Source organism: Polypterus senegalus, chromosome 3 (genome assembly GCF_016835505.1).
Source record: "Polypterus senegalus isolate Bchr_013 chromosome 3, ASM1683550v1, whole genome shotgun sequence".
Lineage (NCBI taxonomy): Eukaryota > Metazoa > Chordata > Cladistia > Polypteriformes > Polypteridae > Polypterus > Polypterus senegalus.
The window spans coordinates 305541969-305559123 of NC_053156.1; the positions used below are offsets into that span (position 1 = coordinate 305541969).

The 17155-nt window shown below is 47.5% G+C and overlaps 1 protein-coding gene across 1 annotated transcript; it reads left to right on the plus strand.

Moving 5' to 3' along the window:
• Positions 1-287: 287 nt before the first annotated feature.
• On the plus strand, positions 288-16073 carry LOC120526397 (potassium channel subfamily K member 16-like). The gene is made up of 5 exons (XM_039749548.1): positions 288-808; positions 8340-8454; positions 9321-9487; positions 11870-12038; positions 15458-16073. Exons 1-5 carry the CDS (start codon positions 572-574, stop codon positions 15703-15705), a joined length of 936 nt encoding a protein of 311 aa, XP_039605482.1. The 5' UTR covers positions 288-571; the 3' UTR covers positions 15706-16073.
• The last annotated feature ends 1082 nt before the right edge of the window (positions 16074-17155 follow it).

A 17155-nucleotide genomic window follows, 5' to 3' on the forward strand; every position in this document is an offset into this window, starting at 1 on the left:
CCCGACGAAACGCCAGTCCATCGCAAGAGCCCCTCTCTCTCTCTCTCGCGCACACACACGCGCACAGGTCATTTTAAGGGGTTTGCCGGTCTTAGGGGACTTGAAGTGCCACGCGGGGAAAAGGGGTGGGGTTTATGACAAACACCTGAAGCAAGTCGAAGCCGCGCTAACCCCTGCGCCAGCTTTTGCTCGCTCGCTCGAGTGGGTTGTTCAGCCCCCCTGCAGAGCCCACGTGTCCCACCGCTATAGATAACGCGCCTTATCGGCCCGCCTGACGCAATAAAAAGCTGGCGATGCTGGAGACCGCACGCGCGTCCGCTCCCCGGGGAGGGTCATAAACGAGATTGGCGTTCCGGGATCCCGGTGGGAGACCTAAAGTTCTGTCCGCAGGATCCCCTGGCATTAACCCCTTTACTCCGCCCGCACACCTGGGCCAGGTGGACTAAGCCGCTCGCTTCTCCCACAGGTCACCAGCATGTGCCCGACTCCGGCGCCCGACGGTACCCTCTGATGGAACTCCTCCTGACGGCTACTCGACTTCTGCCGCTGGGTGCATCGAAGACCCCGCGTCATGGCCGGGCACAAGAGGCTCAACATGTCCTACCTGAAGGTGGGCCGACTGGAGGTCAGCTGGAGCGCGCTGCTCATCTTGAGCTACGTCGTCTACTTGTTTGTGGGGGCCGCCGTCTTCCAGGCTTTGGAGAAACAAGCCGAGAACGACACGCGGAAGCAGTTCCAGGTGGACAAGCTGGTCTTCCTCCGAAATTACACCTGTCTGGACGTGGAAGCGCTTGAGCGCTTTGTGGAGGTAGGGGGGGCTCTGACTGGGGTGGGGCTGGCAAAGCCGAGAGTGTGGCACGGGCGGCGTGAGCCTTAAGAACGGACACCCTGAGCAGGTTTACATCCGTGAGGTCAGCCGAGAGCCCCAAGAGTAGCGCAGCCGGATTTGTGGAAGGGGGCAGCAGCCCCGGTGCGCCACAGACATGGGGGCGGGTGTCCCGTGCGCGCATCAGACGGGCACTGGGGCGTAGCGGGTAAGGCTTTACATCTCAAAACTCGAGATTGTGGGTTCAGATCCCGCTGCGGACACTGTGTGCCCCTGAGCGAGTCACTTCATCTGCCTGCGCTCCAAGTGGGAAGAAAAAATAAATAAATAATGGAATCAATTGTATTTCGGGCGATACATCACGACAAAGCCAAATTAAATGAAAATAACCAGAGGCCCTTCTGGCCTGACGAATCCGGTGGGAATATACGAGGATGCGCCTGCCCTGACTCGGCGGGGAAATAGGAGAACTGATTGAGTAAAATGGGGAAAAAAAACCAAACAAATCTTTAGAAGCAAAAACGAAACGAATTTTCAGATTTTGATTTTTGATTAAAGAATACAATGAGGGAAAATACGGTACTTTTTAGCTCTATGGTAACAAATAGCAGTGATAAACTTAAAATGGCACACTTTTCTAGATTTGTAATGAAATAATGAAAGTGTAAAAGCTGAAAAACAACAAAACAGACGCATTTTCGTCGTCTGAAACCGCAGGTGGTAACTTCTTCTTCTGCGCGATTTTGGAGGACACGTGCGAACAGACCCCCAAACCTGACACTAACCCCCTCCTCACAACACATCGACCGACGGCCTTGACGTTACACTGCATGGCATCAGAAGGACTGACCGAGAGTGACCCTGCGGGACGAGGACATGACTGCAGAAAAACTGAGTCGCATCTTTCAGGTAAACACACAAGCTTTGCAAACTTGGCTTCATTGATGTAGCAGATCTTTTATAAACGTCATTATTGTTACTTACAGCTAACATCTGGTGATTTCATTTACTAACATTAAGTCTGCCAATTTTGATAGCGATAGCATTTTGAATGGCTGCTCATTGAAGTTTACCGGCTACTAGTAAAGTATTTCTGAGTATTAACAATGCGCACAAGTGTAACACGTTAGGAGAGCAACGTGATTTACAGAAAGTTTTAACAGGTTACACTTGTCAACGAGCAACCAGTCACACATTTACACATTCAAAATGCTAGCGCTATCAAAACTGCCAGACTTATAATGTTAGTAAATGAAATCACCAGATGTTAGCTGTAAGTAACAATAATGACGTTTATAAAAGATCTGCTACATCAATGAAGCCAAGTTTGCAAAGCTTGTATTTTTACCTGAAAGATGCGACTCAGTTTTTCTGCAGTCATGTCCTCGTCCCGCAGTGTCACTCTCGGTCCGTCCTTCTGATGCCATGCGGTGTAACGTCAAGGCCGTCGGTCGATTTGGGTGGGGGTGAGGAGGGGGTTAGTGTCAGGTTTGGGGTCTGTTCGCACGTGTCCTCCAAAATCGCGCAGAAGAAGAAGTTACCACCTGCGGTTTCAGACGACGAAAATGCGTCTGTTTTGTTGTTTTTGAGTTTTTACATTTTCATTATTTCATTACAAATAAATCCAGAAAAGTGTGCCATTTTAAGTTTATCACTGCTATTTGTTACCATAGAACTAAAAAGTACCTTACGTTCGCTCATTGTATTCTTTAATCAAAAATCAAAATCTGAAAATTCGTTTCATTTGCGTTTTTGCTTCTAAAATGAAATTTCAAATACCAAAAAGTACACGGACCCGGTCCGAAACCCAGGCGAGAAGCAAAATCAAAGGAAAAAAAAAAAAAAACAGGCGGAAAGTCGAAAACCTGTCAATACACACAAGACGTCGAATGGAAATGAAGGAATGAATCGGCCGATCGGAGAAGGTCCGCAGCGAAAGGCTCGCTTTTTATGCTGATTAAGCCGAGGTCACGATCCCGGAGACTCCGCCCCTAGAAACGACCCTGACAACGGTACACAATATGGCTTCTCGTAAAGGAAAAGGCCAATTTTCAGCCTACATCATGACAGCCCCCCTATCTGTAAGGTGAACATGAACTCACCTGGGGCCTCATGCATCACGCCGTGCGTAGAACTCACACTATAACATGACGTAAGCACAAATGTGGAAATGTACTTAGGCACAAAAAAATCAGATCCATAAATCTGTCAACTTCCACTTTCTTCAGCTCCATAAATCCCGGTCAGCCTGAAAAGTAACACACGTGCACGAGCCTGCTGTCCCGCCCCCAACTCCTCCCAGAATTACGCCAGCTTGAATATGCAAATCAGTATAAATAGCCATTAAGCTCAGAGTTCTGTGAAAAGACAATGGGAAAAACATGCGGGGTTTAATAGAAGAATTTCAGCGAATACCAAGTGGAGGCAAAGAAAAACGTACTGTTTGTTGGTTTAAACAACACAAGAAAGTCGATCGAGCGACATGGCGTGTCGGAGAAACTCGAAGGCTCAAGTTCACAAAGTCACACAGTGCCCGAAATAAAAAACAAGTTGTCACATATCAAAGTCGCCGTGAAAAGGGGAGTCGTAGCCCACCGTCTGAGTGTCACATGAAAGCTTATCAGGGTAGAGAGGAAAAAAAGGCACACAGTGGGGAAAAGCACAAAATGTCAACTTGAATCTGGACATTTTCACTTTAATCACGTAGTTTATTTTGTCATTTAGTAGAACATCAGAAACTTCATCTTAAAATCGTTTAATTAACCAGTTTCTCAAATCCCATCGTAATTAAAGTAGCACGTTAAATGCTTTGTTTTGTATTTGATCTTCTATGTGCTCGGTGTGTGTGAATCACGACTTGCTTCCGTGCTTTGTCTTCCTCTGCAGGACACTGCAAGAGTCCATGACATTCGTGATATTACAGCTCTCTGAATAACTCAAATACTGAGATGTATACGTGATGTCATTTTTATGATGACAGGAGTTATTAAACATGGGAACACGGTGGCGCAGTGATTGTTCACGTCTCACACAAGATGCTGCTGCGCCGTGCGCGACCTTCGATGAAATACTTTATTACAGCAGTCCTGTCTCTTTCAGACGTACTAACCGCCAATTCCTGTCCTTCCTTTTCTCTCTCCGAGTAACCGATCGCCACACAATCAGCTCTGTAAGAGACGTTAAGCCGTCTGTAAGCTGAGAACGACGATTCTTCAAAACGTTTAAGGAACATTGAAATGTCTTAGTAGTACGTGTCTAATCATTCAGTCCCTCTATTCTTCTAATGTCGGGTCGGCACCAGTAAGAACAGGCGCGAGGCAGGAACAACACGTGAACGGAGCGAAGGGGCTCGCTAGCACTGCGGCACCGTGTCCTCCCTCACATCTTTAATTATTAACAATGGGTTTCCCCCCTCAGTCCAAAGACACGCAGGTTGGGTGCATTGGCAGTCCTCAATTGTGCTTGGTGTGTGTGTGCCCTGCGGTGTGCTGGCACCCTGCCCTGCGCCCTGTGTTGGCTGGGATTGGCTCCAGCAGACCTGTGACCCTGTAGTTAGGGTATAGCGGGTTGGATAATGGATGGATGGATTATTTAAATGAAGTTAAAGTTTTATCTGTATAATTTAACAAACATATTTTGCTGTATTTCACCTTAAAAATGATATCGTCATCATCTGTAAATACGCGCTTTATAAAGTGGCTCAGGTTGTGCGATATTATAACTGTAGTGCCAGTTTACAGTGAGGTGATTCTACTTATAAGTCCACTAAAAAAATGGAATGTCAGATTAAAATAAAAAAAAAATGTACATCGGTTGCACATAATAATAATTGTTTCTATCAGACTAATTTAATTATGCTTAATGAACTCAATTATTATATTCTGAAACAACATGATATTTCTATATAAAATGAATTACATTTTTGATTCTCTGTTGAATTAATTATGGTATGTTAAATAAACATGGCTCGTGTCAACAGAGCAACTCCACGCAGGGAGGACTCGGGAAGCGAACGCGGATCTCCTTGAAGTATTTGCGACCCGAGTTTCCATAAGAGTTTTAATCGCGCCCCCCCTAACATTTCTTTTGAAATGTAGATGCATATTTTATTATACCGACTTAACTTTTATCGACATTTATCGAACTCTATGTTTATTGCTCTAGTATCAGAATGTAGTTTATGTTAATTTGTTTTGTTTTCTACAGATGTTTTTTTTTCATATTTTTGATTCTTGTTTTCTTTTTTTCACATCTTCGCGCCCACCCCACAGGTTGAGAACCACTACCTTACCACGAGGCAGCAGCGCTACCCACTGCGCCACCCTTGATAAAACATTAGAAGAGAATACAAGAAAAAACGCAAAACGGAGTAGCGTTAGTCTGTGTGATTAGGTATTTTAAATGAATATCTGAACATTTCTCGTTGTGTGTGTGTGTGTGTTTTTACTTTTTGACCTTTTATTTCACTCACCTTTTGTTCTTAACCAGCGATGATAACTCAAACGAACAGCCTGTTGCTTCTTTGAAAGTCACGTGACTTTACCGCCGGCCCGGCCTTAGGCATAGGCGAAGTAGGCGACCGCATAGGGGGCCTCGGCGTCCGGGAGGTCCCGGATCGACGGCCAGGCCCCCGGCCCGCCCCTCCCCCGCATGTTTAAATCACGTGGGCCAGCGGGGGCGTGTCCGCGTGGGCGGCTGTCTATAAAAGCGGAGCAGTTTGAGTCAAGATCTCTATGGGTCGAACGTTCACATCAGTGAATCAGCCCTCATTATGATTAGAAGAAGAAGTCAAGATCTCATAAATCCTTCCACCTCATCAGTGGCAGCAGGTGGCACGGGAGCGGGAAGGCAGAACCGCAATCTGAGTTGCGAGAACGAACGAAACTCCTGCCTGTCAGTATGTCCTCGAAGCGTAAATACGAATCTGGAGCAGCTAAGCGAAAGAAAAAAAGCCGATACTGATGAGGAGTTTTGCTCAATTTTGTGAGAGTTGGTGCTGGTAACAGCGGGTGATGACCTCGTAACGTTACAAGAAAACGTCTCCTTGGTCTAATTTTCCCGCATTTCGCTGAGCTTCCAGGGGGCCCCTGGACCCCCCTTTCGCCTATAGGACCCCATAATACCTAAGACCAGGCCTGTTTACCGCCAAGTTATCCAGCCTCTGCTGATGATCGATCCACTGAGTGCGTATTCATGTGTGGTGAGGACTAAGTAGAACTATTTTGACTTCTACCTAAATGACTGAAATTAGTATATTGCACACCCCCAAGATTCAATAAATGAAACCTGATCGAGTTATGATCAAAAGTGGAACTTAAACAACACAAGTAATGTAAAGTTAAGACATTCTTGTTAATGTAACAACCTGCCATTCCCCTTTTCTTCAGGGTACCAACAGTTCTACAAGGAGCACCTGATGGCTCACTGAGTGCGTTTAGAGTCCTTGGGATGAAACTCTTTATGATCCGCGAGGTCCGTACAGGAGAGGCTCTGAAGTGTTTGTCGTATGGCGGCTGTTCAATAGACTGTGCGCGTGGCTGAGGCAGCGTGAGCTTGATGCTGTACCCCGATAATCCGATTGGCTGCTGTTGAGCTGTGACTCGCACTCAGATACAGTGACATAAATACTGTGAGTGGTGCAGTGAGAGGAATGTGGAAGAAGATGATCTGCTGTGGCAACTCGTAACGGGAGCAGCTGAGAGAAGAAGAAGAAGAAGGTGCAATGAGAGTAACAACGCTAAAGCAGTTATGGTATTTGGAATAGTTTGGCCATTCTGTGGCCCATTATAATGTTACGTTAATTACAATCAGAGGCCTTAAACTAGTAAACAATGTGCGGTTAGTTTCAGTGTATTTATAAAGCCGGGTCAGGAAGATAAGGAGTAACCACACAAGAACAGTCGCACTGCTTTGACGCTGGGTGCCACCAGTCTGCTAAACCGTGTAAAAATAAGCATCTGACGGATAAAAATACATTTCTCTTAATAAGCCCTTTCAAAATAAAGAGATTTAAATGACAAGTTGCTCCATGGTCGGAGCTCTTCAATTACGAGTTTAAACATTTCACTTCTGATCAGGGCCGGCTCTACCACATAGGTGAACTACGCTCTTAAAAGTCAAGGTGTTCATCTGAGTGACGTGTTGAAATCAAACTGATCAACTTACACTTAAGTGTTAACATTTACAGTGAACCATAAATGGGAATGATTTTGTCATGCATGGAGTAATGAAATACATTGCATTTGTCATTCCAACAGATGGTGCATCAGAAACATTTGTAGCAATAAAATGCATTAATGTTACCACAAATGTTTTTTATGCGCCATCTGTTAAAATGAAAAATGCAATGTATTTGTCTCTGTTATATGCCTTTTGGTATGAGATTTGTAAAAGCAATATTAGTGTCTGATGCACCATCTGTTGGAATGTCAGGGGCATAGCAAACAGGTGGAAACACAGATACACAGACACATAGAGACGTGTTCTTTCATTAAGCTGGACTGGCTGTGCTACCCATTGAAGACGGGTTCAAGTCTAAAATTGGCAAGGGACCAGCTAGTAAAATGTATTTTTATAATGCATGTGGTAATAAAATGCATTGCATTTGCCATTCCAACAGAAGGTGCATCATGAACAATTGCATTAATGTTTGTAAAGCACAATCTGTTGGAATGGCAAATGCAATGCATTTTATTACCACATGCATTATAAAAATACATTTTACTAGCTGGTCCCTTGCCAATATTAACGCTGAGGTCTACATTGATTATTCAGACTTGAACCCGTCTTAGATGGGTAGCACAGCCAGTCCACTTTAATGAAAAGGCAACTGTCTGTGTGTCCCTGTCATTCAACAGATGGCATTTGTAGTAGTAGTAAAATGTATTGCTACAAACGTTTGTATTGCGCCATCTGTTGGAATGACAAATGCAGCACGTGAGTCTCTGTCACATGGAATTTGGAATGAGATTCGTAAAAGCAGTGTTAATGCTTCTGATATGCCATCTGTTGGAATGACAAATGAAATGAGTTTAATTATTCCAAATGTTTGTGATGTGCCATCTGTTGGAATGACAGACATAGTAACCACACAGACACACAGGCATACGGACGCTTGCCCTTTTATTGAGGCAGATGAGTCCAAGTTTACATGGTAGGAACTCGGAACTCCTTGGCATGGTGTTTAGTTTGAAAGGCGCTATATTTAAATCCCGGGGTGCCTTGTCAGTCCCTATTAATAATGACACGTGTGACCCGGAGTGAGCACTTCACCTTTCAGCCGCCACAATACTGAAGCAGGATAACAAAGTGCCCAGTAGCTGTAAAGCAGCTTGGGGTGTCAAAGGCGCTATATACAAGTTTAGGGTTTGTGATTCAGTCGTGGTGTTGTGTGACCTACGTGGGTCATCTCACCCATCAGGGCTCACATTGTAGACAATCAGAAGTTATACGGCTGACTGATGTCATGAATCAAACCTTTTAATTCTTTATTTTTAATCTTCATTCCTTCCAGGTCATCATGGACGCCTGGGAGAAGGGAGTGAATCCCTCTGGAAATTCCACCAACCCCAGTAACTGGGACTTCTCCAGCTCTTTCTTCTTCGCAGGCACCGTGATAACCACGATAGGTAAGGTCCTCGTGGCCTCGCCATCATCGCCCTGTGCCAGCCTGCCATCTTTCCATTAATTCTCCTTGCTGTTATTGTGGATTTAGGGTCCAAGATAAGAGAACTCATCTCCTGTCTGCGGAACTCGCCGTTTTTTCCGTGTGGCGCGGATGATTAAAGTGACATGTTGACAGTAACCAGCGATGAGCCGCGTTATCTGTAAGATAATTTCAATCAGCTGTGTCAACCTCCGGCTGCAGCTCTGAGTGCACGGCGGCCCCCCGGCTCATTTCAGCTGTAAACCCATTTCATCAGGTCGCCCCCTTGTGGCCAAATCCACCAGACTGCCATTTCTATAAAATCGAAACTTGGTAAGATATGAAAAGAGCACTGGGGGAAGCGTGCAGTCAAACACGTGACCCCCAACTGCCCCCCTTGAGCCCAGGGCGCTGTTCACCCTTCTTCCTCGTGTTACACACCTCCTTTCTGTCTTATTCTTACCACACTCCTCCTCCTCTTCTCTGCAGAGCTCCAGTATTCCAGCTCTGAGCGCCCATCAAACTCCATTATGAAGCCAGCAGCTTCAGTGGGTCACACTGCCCCCTAAAGGATTCTGGGCACCTTACACCTCTAACTCTGAATAATTGTTAGAAGCTGAGAACAATGTGATGATGTGAAACAAGGGGCTTTGGGGGGAATGAGCATGGGAAAGGCGCTATATAGATAAATATATATTTTATTATATATTATGGAGACCTGAATGCCAGTCTCTGAGTCATGGAGATTCCTCTGGGAATGGCACCTCAAAATACCCAGCTTTAGCCTGAACTGTGGGCAGTGCCTGTCCTTGGCTTTTTTTTTTTTTAACTGGCTTTTCTTTTTTGCAGGGTATGGGAATTTATCCCCCAGCACTATAAGTGGGCAAATCTTCTGTGTCTTCTATGCCCTTTTTGGCATCCCCCTGAACGTGGTATTCCTCAACCACCTTGGCAAAGTGCTGACTGTCCATCTGGGCAGGCTGGACCAAAGGATCCTGACGCTTGTGAAGCACAGGGTAAGCCTTCAGCTGGGTCTCTCCTTCCTGATGACCTGCAGACATTGTGGTCTCAGCAGTGGGCAAGCTGGTGCCCTCTCAGTGGACTAACTGGCACCCACTGGTAAAGAGCTGAAGGAAGCATCGATCTAGTGGGAGTGGCATAACTGGCGGTTGGGAGCAGGAGGAGCTGTTTAGGGCGGTGCTACACAAACTGAAGGAGGCGGAGTTAAAAGTGGGGTGGAGCATAAGGGAGATTTGGAGAGACTGAGCCCCCCTCACCGAGGACATGGGACACTTTGTGAATATAGCATCTTCAGGTGAAATGACACAAGCACTTAGGGTGTCCAGCACAATGAATGTCACACAATGGAGCTGGCAGAGGGGTTAGCCCATGGAGCAGACCCCCATGGAGCAGATGGGGAAGCTTAGGCGTCAGTACATCTGCTGTGAAGAATTTAAAAGGTTCAGACGAGATGGCGAGTTCTTAGGTTGTTATTGGAAGTCCTTATTCATTTTTACGATGTTCTTCTGAGCCTGTTTGCCGCTCTTCATACGTATTTACTCGTTTATTGGGGCAGAGAATTCATTGTTGGCATTTTTTAAATGTCCTTTTTCTGGACACCATCTTGATTTTTATGTGGCACCATTTTGTAAGTCCAGTTGCTAGGATGCATTCCCAGTTGCCGGGGGCGTGGCCTCGGTGGTCATGACACATGACGTCATTGACACGATGAGGTAAACTCTCACCCGTGATGACCTTTCAATATCCGAGTTTTCAGAAAATCAACTTCACGTGCACATTAGTTTTACTATTTCGGTGTCCCGTTTCTTACTCCCGGATTTCACAGGTCAGCTTTGCTCATTTCGAATCTCTGCTTGTTTGCCGTTTCCTCTCTGTGAGGCTTAACAGTTAATGTTTGTCATGTGCCATCTATTAGAATGCTTTGTGTCATGCCTTCACTAATCATTATTTTGTATTCCAACAGATGGCGCTTTGCATACATTAGCACTGCCGTTGAGAATCCAATAACAAATGAGGTGACAGACAAACCCGGAGTGGATCTACCAAAGGGGCATTCTGGGGATGTGTCTAGGGGGTCTGTGATGGCACCAGGCCTTTTAACACACACAACCATGGCCGAAATGACCAAGGGAGACCCCCTGGGGGCAATGAAACAGTCTGTGTGCCAAAATCATGAGTGAGGAATGACGAGCTGCATTTTTAATATTGCGATCAGCTCTCTGCTAAGGATCTCAGTCATCCAGGGTCTTGTGGGGGTCTTAAGTCTGCCTTGACACAAAGTGACACTATAACTCAATAAAGGGAAATTATAGCAGAAAAAACCTGACAGGTGCATTCTGGGATTTGAAGACCACCAATAAAGGCTTCCTTAGTTTTTGCCACCATTGTTGATAGCCTGATTCACCTAAATGGTAGAGCTGGCCTTGATGGTCAAGGACCACCGCTTTACACTGGGACGTCAGGTCTCCAGACCCTTCTTCTCGCCAGGACATTTCTTGGTTCTTGCTGTTCTTCATAACACAAGCGTTCACGCTGGGGGTCTCAGTCTGATCTCAGGTGTTGTGAGTTTTGCCCACCACACTTCTCTGAGAAGATCAGGTAGCATCAGTGTGGACGTCACCCAAGGGACACGGGCTGTCCAGCAGGTCCTTCATGTCTTGAGCTCTTCAGCGCAGTTTCCGTGATGGGGTATTTGACTTATTGGAGGGGCTTTAGCAGTGAGGGCTGCCTGAGTGGGCACAGGTGCCATAGAAATCTGATTTAGCATTGCTGTTATTAGAGTGTTTAGAGTGGAGAGACCACCCAGCAGGAGTCAGTCGGTCTTCTGTGTACATAGCGCCTTTCACAGGTGACATCATCACAAGGCCTTCCTTAGGGAGAGTGGTGCCAGCTACATAGGGCTCAGTTGGTGACCGAGTGGCATGGCAGCCAATCGCTGCTCCACTGCCCCCAGTGAGTAGTTTAAGTGACCGGGTGCTCCAGTGCCCTCCTGTAGTCCGCAGCTGCCAATATGCTGTGTGCACTGGTGACTTTGAAGTGGGCAATGCCAGTGCAGGCCTCACCTCATGTCTCAATTCACTTTATTTGTAGTATAGCACCTTTATAGTGCAAGGTCTCAATCCCAGAATGCCCAGATTGGTCAGTAAATCAAAGCCTTAATGGACCCTCACAATGTCACAAAAACTCAGTCAGCAAAGAAAATAAACCCCTGGGGGTCCACAGTCCAAGCGATGTCGACCCTGGCCTGCTGGCCGCCTGCCCCCTGCTGGTCACTCTCCACTATAATTCTCTGCTGGGCAAATCAAAATCATGACAGAATCTTTACCATCATTTTGATTCCAAGGCGCCCCTCTGATTGTTGTCTTTGTCCCCTGCAGCAGGCCATCAAGATCCTGACCAATTCCATCTTCCTGATGTCGGGCACCCTGCTCTTCCTGATCCTTCCTCCTGTCCTCTTCAGCTTTGTGGAAGGCTGGACCTACGGACAGGGCTTCTATTACGCCTTCATAACCCTGAGCACCATTGGCTTTGGAGACTACGTCATCGGTAGGTGTCTGACACGTCCGGAGACCTGAGCAAGATGGTGGCACCTTCGTGACAGCCATCTTGGTGAGGTCATGAGAGTCTACTTGTAATTGATGAACGGTTCGCTTTTTATAGCACTTTGCTTACTGTGCACCACCTGGCACTCTGACCACCACTGTGACACTTCTCTCTGACCGTCATGTGACTGGCTCAAGGGGACTTGCTGAACGCAGGGTGTGTCTTGTCCCCTCGCCATGATGGACGACGATGATCCTTTTGTTAGGCCACTCGAGAGTTCTCAAGCACTCAAATCCCAAAAAAGTTCCAAAAATGCCCACTAGAGGGGGAAACCCCATCAAAAACCCTGGCTAGTAACAAAGCGGACCAGGCAGAATTTCTTTTTAAATAAAATGTAAGGTTCATTCTGAAATAAGGTGGAGCAGAAAAGGACAATCCAAGCCAAACCAGAGTCCTAATTCCAAGGCAAGGTCCCAAATCCGGAAAACACAGGAAGCAAAAGCAGGAGTCTCACTGCGGCTCAGATTCATGAGTTTGTTTTTCTCGTCTTTCTTCATTTCTGATTCATTTGTGTGTGTTAGTTTTATTTGTGTTCATGTTTCAATGTGTGTTAGGGGTGGTCCCCCATGACCACCTGCCAATCATTGCCAAAAACTGCTCTCGGCCCTTTAAATTCCGGGGGGTACCCCACAGTTCCTGGTGGGCCATGGTGAATGCTCTCAGGAGTTGGTGAGTCCTTGTCTTTCTCTGTGCTTTACTCCTTTCTCATTTTGGATTTCTTGATGTTCTGCTCTGTTTTTCCGACTGTTTTCCATTTGGGATTCTCTTTGCTTTTTGTTTATGTAACCCCTCTTGGCCTTTGTGCTCCACGGGGGTTTATTTTGTTACAGGACGATTTTGGACAATACATACTTTATTTATAAAGGAAGATCCTGTATCTGCCCTGTTACTGGTTACTATTGACGGTTTTATCCCATGTAACCAGTAGGGGGCACCACTAAGCCCCAAACTCCAGACCACAGTCATGAGTTCCAATAATGGATTGTAAATCCACCAATCACATTTTACAATCCAGCACATCCCATAATCACACAAAACGATGACAAGGCTTTCCTCTCCTTCCTCTCCTTCTGCCTTCTGACTCCTCGTGTGGGCTCCTCTTTAAATGGACCCTGAATGACTTGTGGGGAGCACTTCTGGGGGTGTCTGAGAACCAGGGTAGTACCCCCGCCCCCATTGTGGCACCCAGGGACCCCAAACAGGGATGCACTTCCCAAACGGGCACTTCCTGCAGACGACTGCCTCCTAATGCCCCCTGGCCTCTGCCATCTGCTTGTCCATCCCCTGGCACCTTCCATCTTGGTAAGAAGTTATGCCGTTTATCCTCCTTGCCACTCACACCCTCTGGCGGGCATCACTAGAAGTGCTTCTGGGGACTTGCATTACCAAAAAAAGAAACACCCACCGACTCCCAGGCACAATCCGCTAGGAACTCTGGGGGACCCTCACTGCTATAGAATGGGGACAGTGCCAGGCAGTGATTGACAGGTGGCCCCCTCTCACAAAAAACAGGGCACAGAACAAAGGCTCCATACACTCAGTGGCCACTTTATTAGGTACACATGGCTAGTCTGGGGTCGGACCCCCTTTATTCCGTAATTCAACATGGCGCCAACTCAACGGGGCGCTGCAAACCTTCCTCAGGGATGGTGGTCCACATTGACCTAAAAGCATCACGCAGTTCCTGCAGATCTGTCAGCTGCACATCCATTGTGTGAATCTCCAAGTCCCACCACATCCCAAACTGGTGACTTCCATTGGAGTCCAGTGATCCCATTGTGATGTTCAAGAGCTTTATGACATGGCGGGTTATCCTGCTGGAAGGAACCTTCAGAAGATGGCAGTCATAAAGGGATGGACTTGGTTAGCAACAACACTGGCATTTCAATGATGCCCTATTGGTACAAAAGGGCCAAAAATGTGCCCAGAATCTATCCCCCACACCATTAGACCACCACTAGCAGCCTGAACCGTTGACACAAGGCAGGGTGGATCCCCGCTTTCATGTTGTTGACCCGACCATCCAAATGTCACAGCAGAAATCGAGACTGGTCAGACCAGGTGACATTTCTCTAATCTTCTGTTGTCCAGTTTTGCTGAGCCCCATGTGTGACTTGTAGCCTCAGTGGCCTGTTGTTAGCTGACAGGAGTGTCACCCGCTGGGGTCTCCTGCTGCTGTAGCCCCCCATCTGTTTCAGGGTTTGATGTTTTGTGTGTTCAGAGCTGCTCTTCTGCACACCTCACTTGTCACAAGTGCTTATTTGAGTTCCTGTCACCTTTCTGTCAGCTCAGACCACTCTGGCCATTGTCCTCTGCCCTCTGGCATCAACAAGGCACTGCCACTCACTGATATTTTGCACTCTGTAAACTCTAGAGATGTTTGTGTGTGAAAATCCCAGTAGATGAGCAGCTTGTGAAATCGTTTGAGAAGGAGGGGGCACGAGGGGGCGCTGTCACTCACTCCGCAGCTCTGAAGGCACTTGGCCACACCCACAGACCTCCGCGGCCACGCCCCTTCTGAAGCCCCGCCCCATCGCTGTTTTTAGTTTGAGCCTTGAAAGAGGACGACAGAAGGGGACAAGAGGGGCTCCTCTCAGGGGCTCCTCTCAGGCTCCAGTAGTTTGTTACTGGTAATGGTGCAGGTTGATCTTTTTCCAGTGTACCTCTCGAATCCTTTAATTTAATGAGGTTACCGTGGTGGTTACCCCCATTTTTAATTGAATTCACTTCACCCACGTAGTCCACGTCCTCCTGACTCTGGACAACTGGAGCCCCTCCTGGTTGGCTGGTAGACCCACTAATCAGGGGGTCTTTTTTAGCAGAACCCTCTGGTGGCACCCATGGACCCTGAGTGGCCTCTCCTTCTGGACTACTGTACCCAGCATGCTTTGCGGCTGCTCATACTGGGACTATGCAAGAGGAACACTTGTCATCCATTGTATTGGGGGATTAACTGCTCTCCCCATGACCACCCATCATTGTTTCACTCCGACTGGGGTAGTAACTGAGGACCACTGTGGCTGGGTTACACTTCCATGGATTATGACCATCCGTTATGGTTGTACCAGGAGTCATCACTCATCCCAGTGAAGGTGCCAGTCCATCCAACATGGCATTGAGAGTTCACATTCAGTCATGGTGTCACTCCCCATAAATCCAGACATCTCCTGAGCCAATAAATGTCTACTCCATCAATACCTCACCCAAACGGCGCCCCCTTGAGGCCGTCGCCCATTAGGTGAACCTCAGCAGCCCCATCTCCCTTTCGTGACACTCCTCTCCGTGACAATCCAGAGCGAGGCTGTGTGTGGTGACCCCCCGGAGGTACCAGTAGCTTCTCTTACCACTGCTCTTTCTTACAGGAACCAACCCCAGAAATCAGTACATCTCCATTTACCGAGGCCTCGCAGCTCTGTGGATCATCTTTGGCCTCGCCTGGCTGGCTGTGCTCTTCAACCTGGGGGCCGGCGTGGTGGAGAAGGTCGCTGAGATGAGGAGGCGCCGGGACAGCATCGAGGAAGACAAGACAACTGAAGAAGACTTGGACCAGGGTGCCTCCCAGTATTCCGATTATGGGGGCACTGGACTTACTGTCGCCCCTCAGCCGTAGAGCAGGCCGCTGTATGACCAGCAGTGTAGTCTCAGGGTGGGAATGATGGGTGTGATCTCCAGATATGGGACCAGGGAGGACCCCCTCCCCACTGCGTGACGGTGTCTTTGTCAGGGTCCGCGTGAGACAGGACGCCCTTGCTGCCCACTCTCTGCCCAGGTCCTGTTAATGGCACCTCCAGCAGTGCCCCCCTTATGGATGTGGTCACAGAGAAGCCCACCCTTCCCTCACAACTTACCGAGAGTCTGTCAGACTGTGGTTGTCCTCATCTGAGTACAGAAGGGGGGGGGGCGGCTGGGGGTCCACCTCCTCTGGTCTGTTTGGGGTGACCATCATTGTGAAAGGTGCTATATACAATAAAGACCCTCAAGCGATTGTCAGTCCTCTGATCTGCGGCTCGCTGGTCCGTAGTGCTCTCCGCGGTACTGAAGTGATGGCAGTGATGCAAACTGGGAATCCAATGCCATGAAACAGCAGTGGGCAACTCTTCATCCGTTGGCAGAGCACCTTGTACCTGATTTGATCTGCTGGGGGAGAGAGACGAGCCGAATGCTTGGAGTTTCTGCTTCTGTTCTTATTTTTTAATGAGCTGTGGGCTCAGCAGGTGGGATTTAGAGACCTGACCAGAGGTGGGCACCACACCCAATATGCCAAGCGAGAGTCGCCGAGGACACCCTCATTACAAACCACGAAATGGAATGGAGTGGAGTTGGGAGCAGCACTGAAACTGCAGAGCGCGCTGGCACAGCCGCCAAATTAGGACCCTAGTGCAAGGGGTGACACCTCAGTGCCACCCTAACAAAGCCTGCCTTTTATTATTATTATTATTATTATCTGGTTGGCGCTTTTATGCAAAGCCACTTCCAGTTAAGGATCAATTGGTGCAATTTCTGTTGTGCTCGCCAGGCGTGGCACAGGCAGGTGAAGTGACCTGCTGAAGGGGCGCATTGGTGTCAGCAGTGGGATCCTCTACACCACACTGCTTATTAGCAGACGTCGGAGTCCTGAGGTTTCTAGCTTTTCTGTTTTATCTCGGGGGAAAGTTTTGCCCAATGAACTTTTGGGCATGGGAAAGGCGCTATATGGATAAAATGCATTATTATTATTATTATTTGAAGAGGATGTAATGCTGACCTCAGGCTATGACATTGTGACTCGGCCAGATCCCCACAGTGACATTCACCCTTTGTCTACCCCATTAAGAATCTGATGGAAGCTGTGGACCCCCCAGAAATATTCAAACAAACACAACTTTGCATACAATGAATGTCATGTACTGTATTATTTATTATTTATCGAGATTTGATTGTCTCATGCATACTGGACACGTATGGTGACCGCTGTTATTCTGCTCATGCATTAGGCTCAAAAGAATGGTGGGAGACGTGACACGCGAGGCCGTTCACAGTACCAGGCTGTATTGTGAATATAAATGTTCATTTTTATCTGA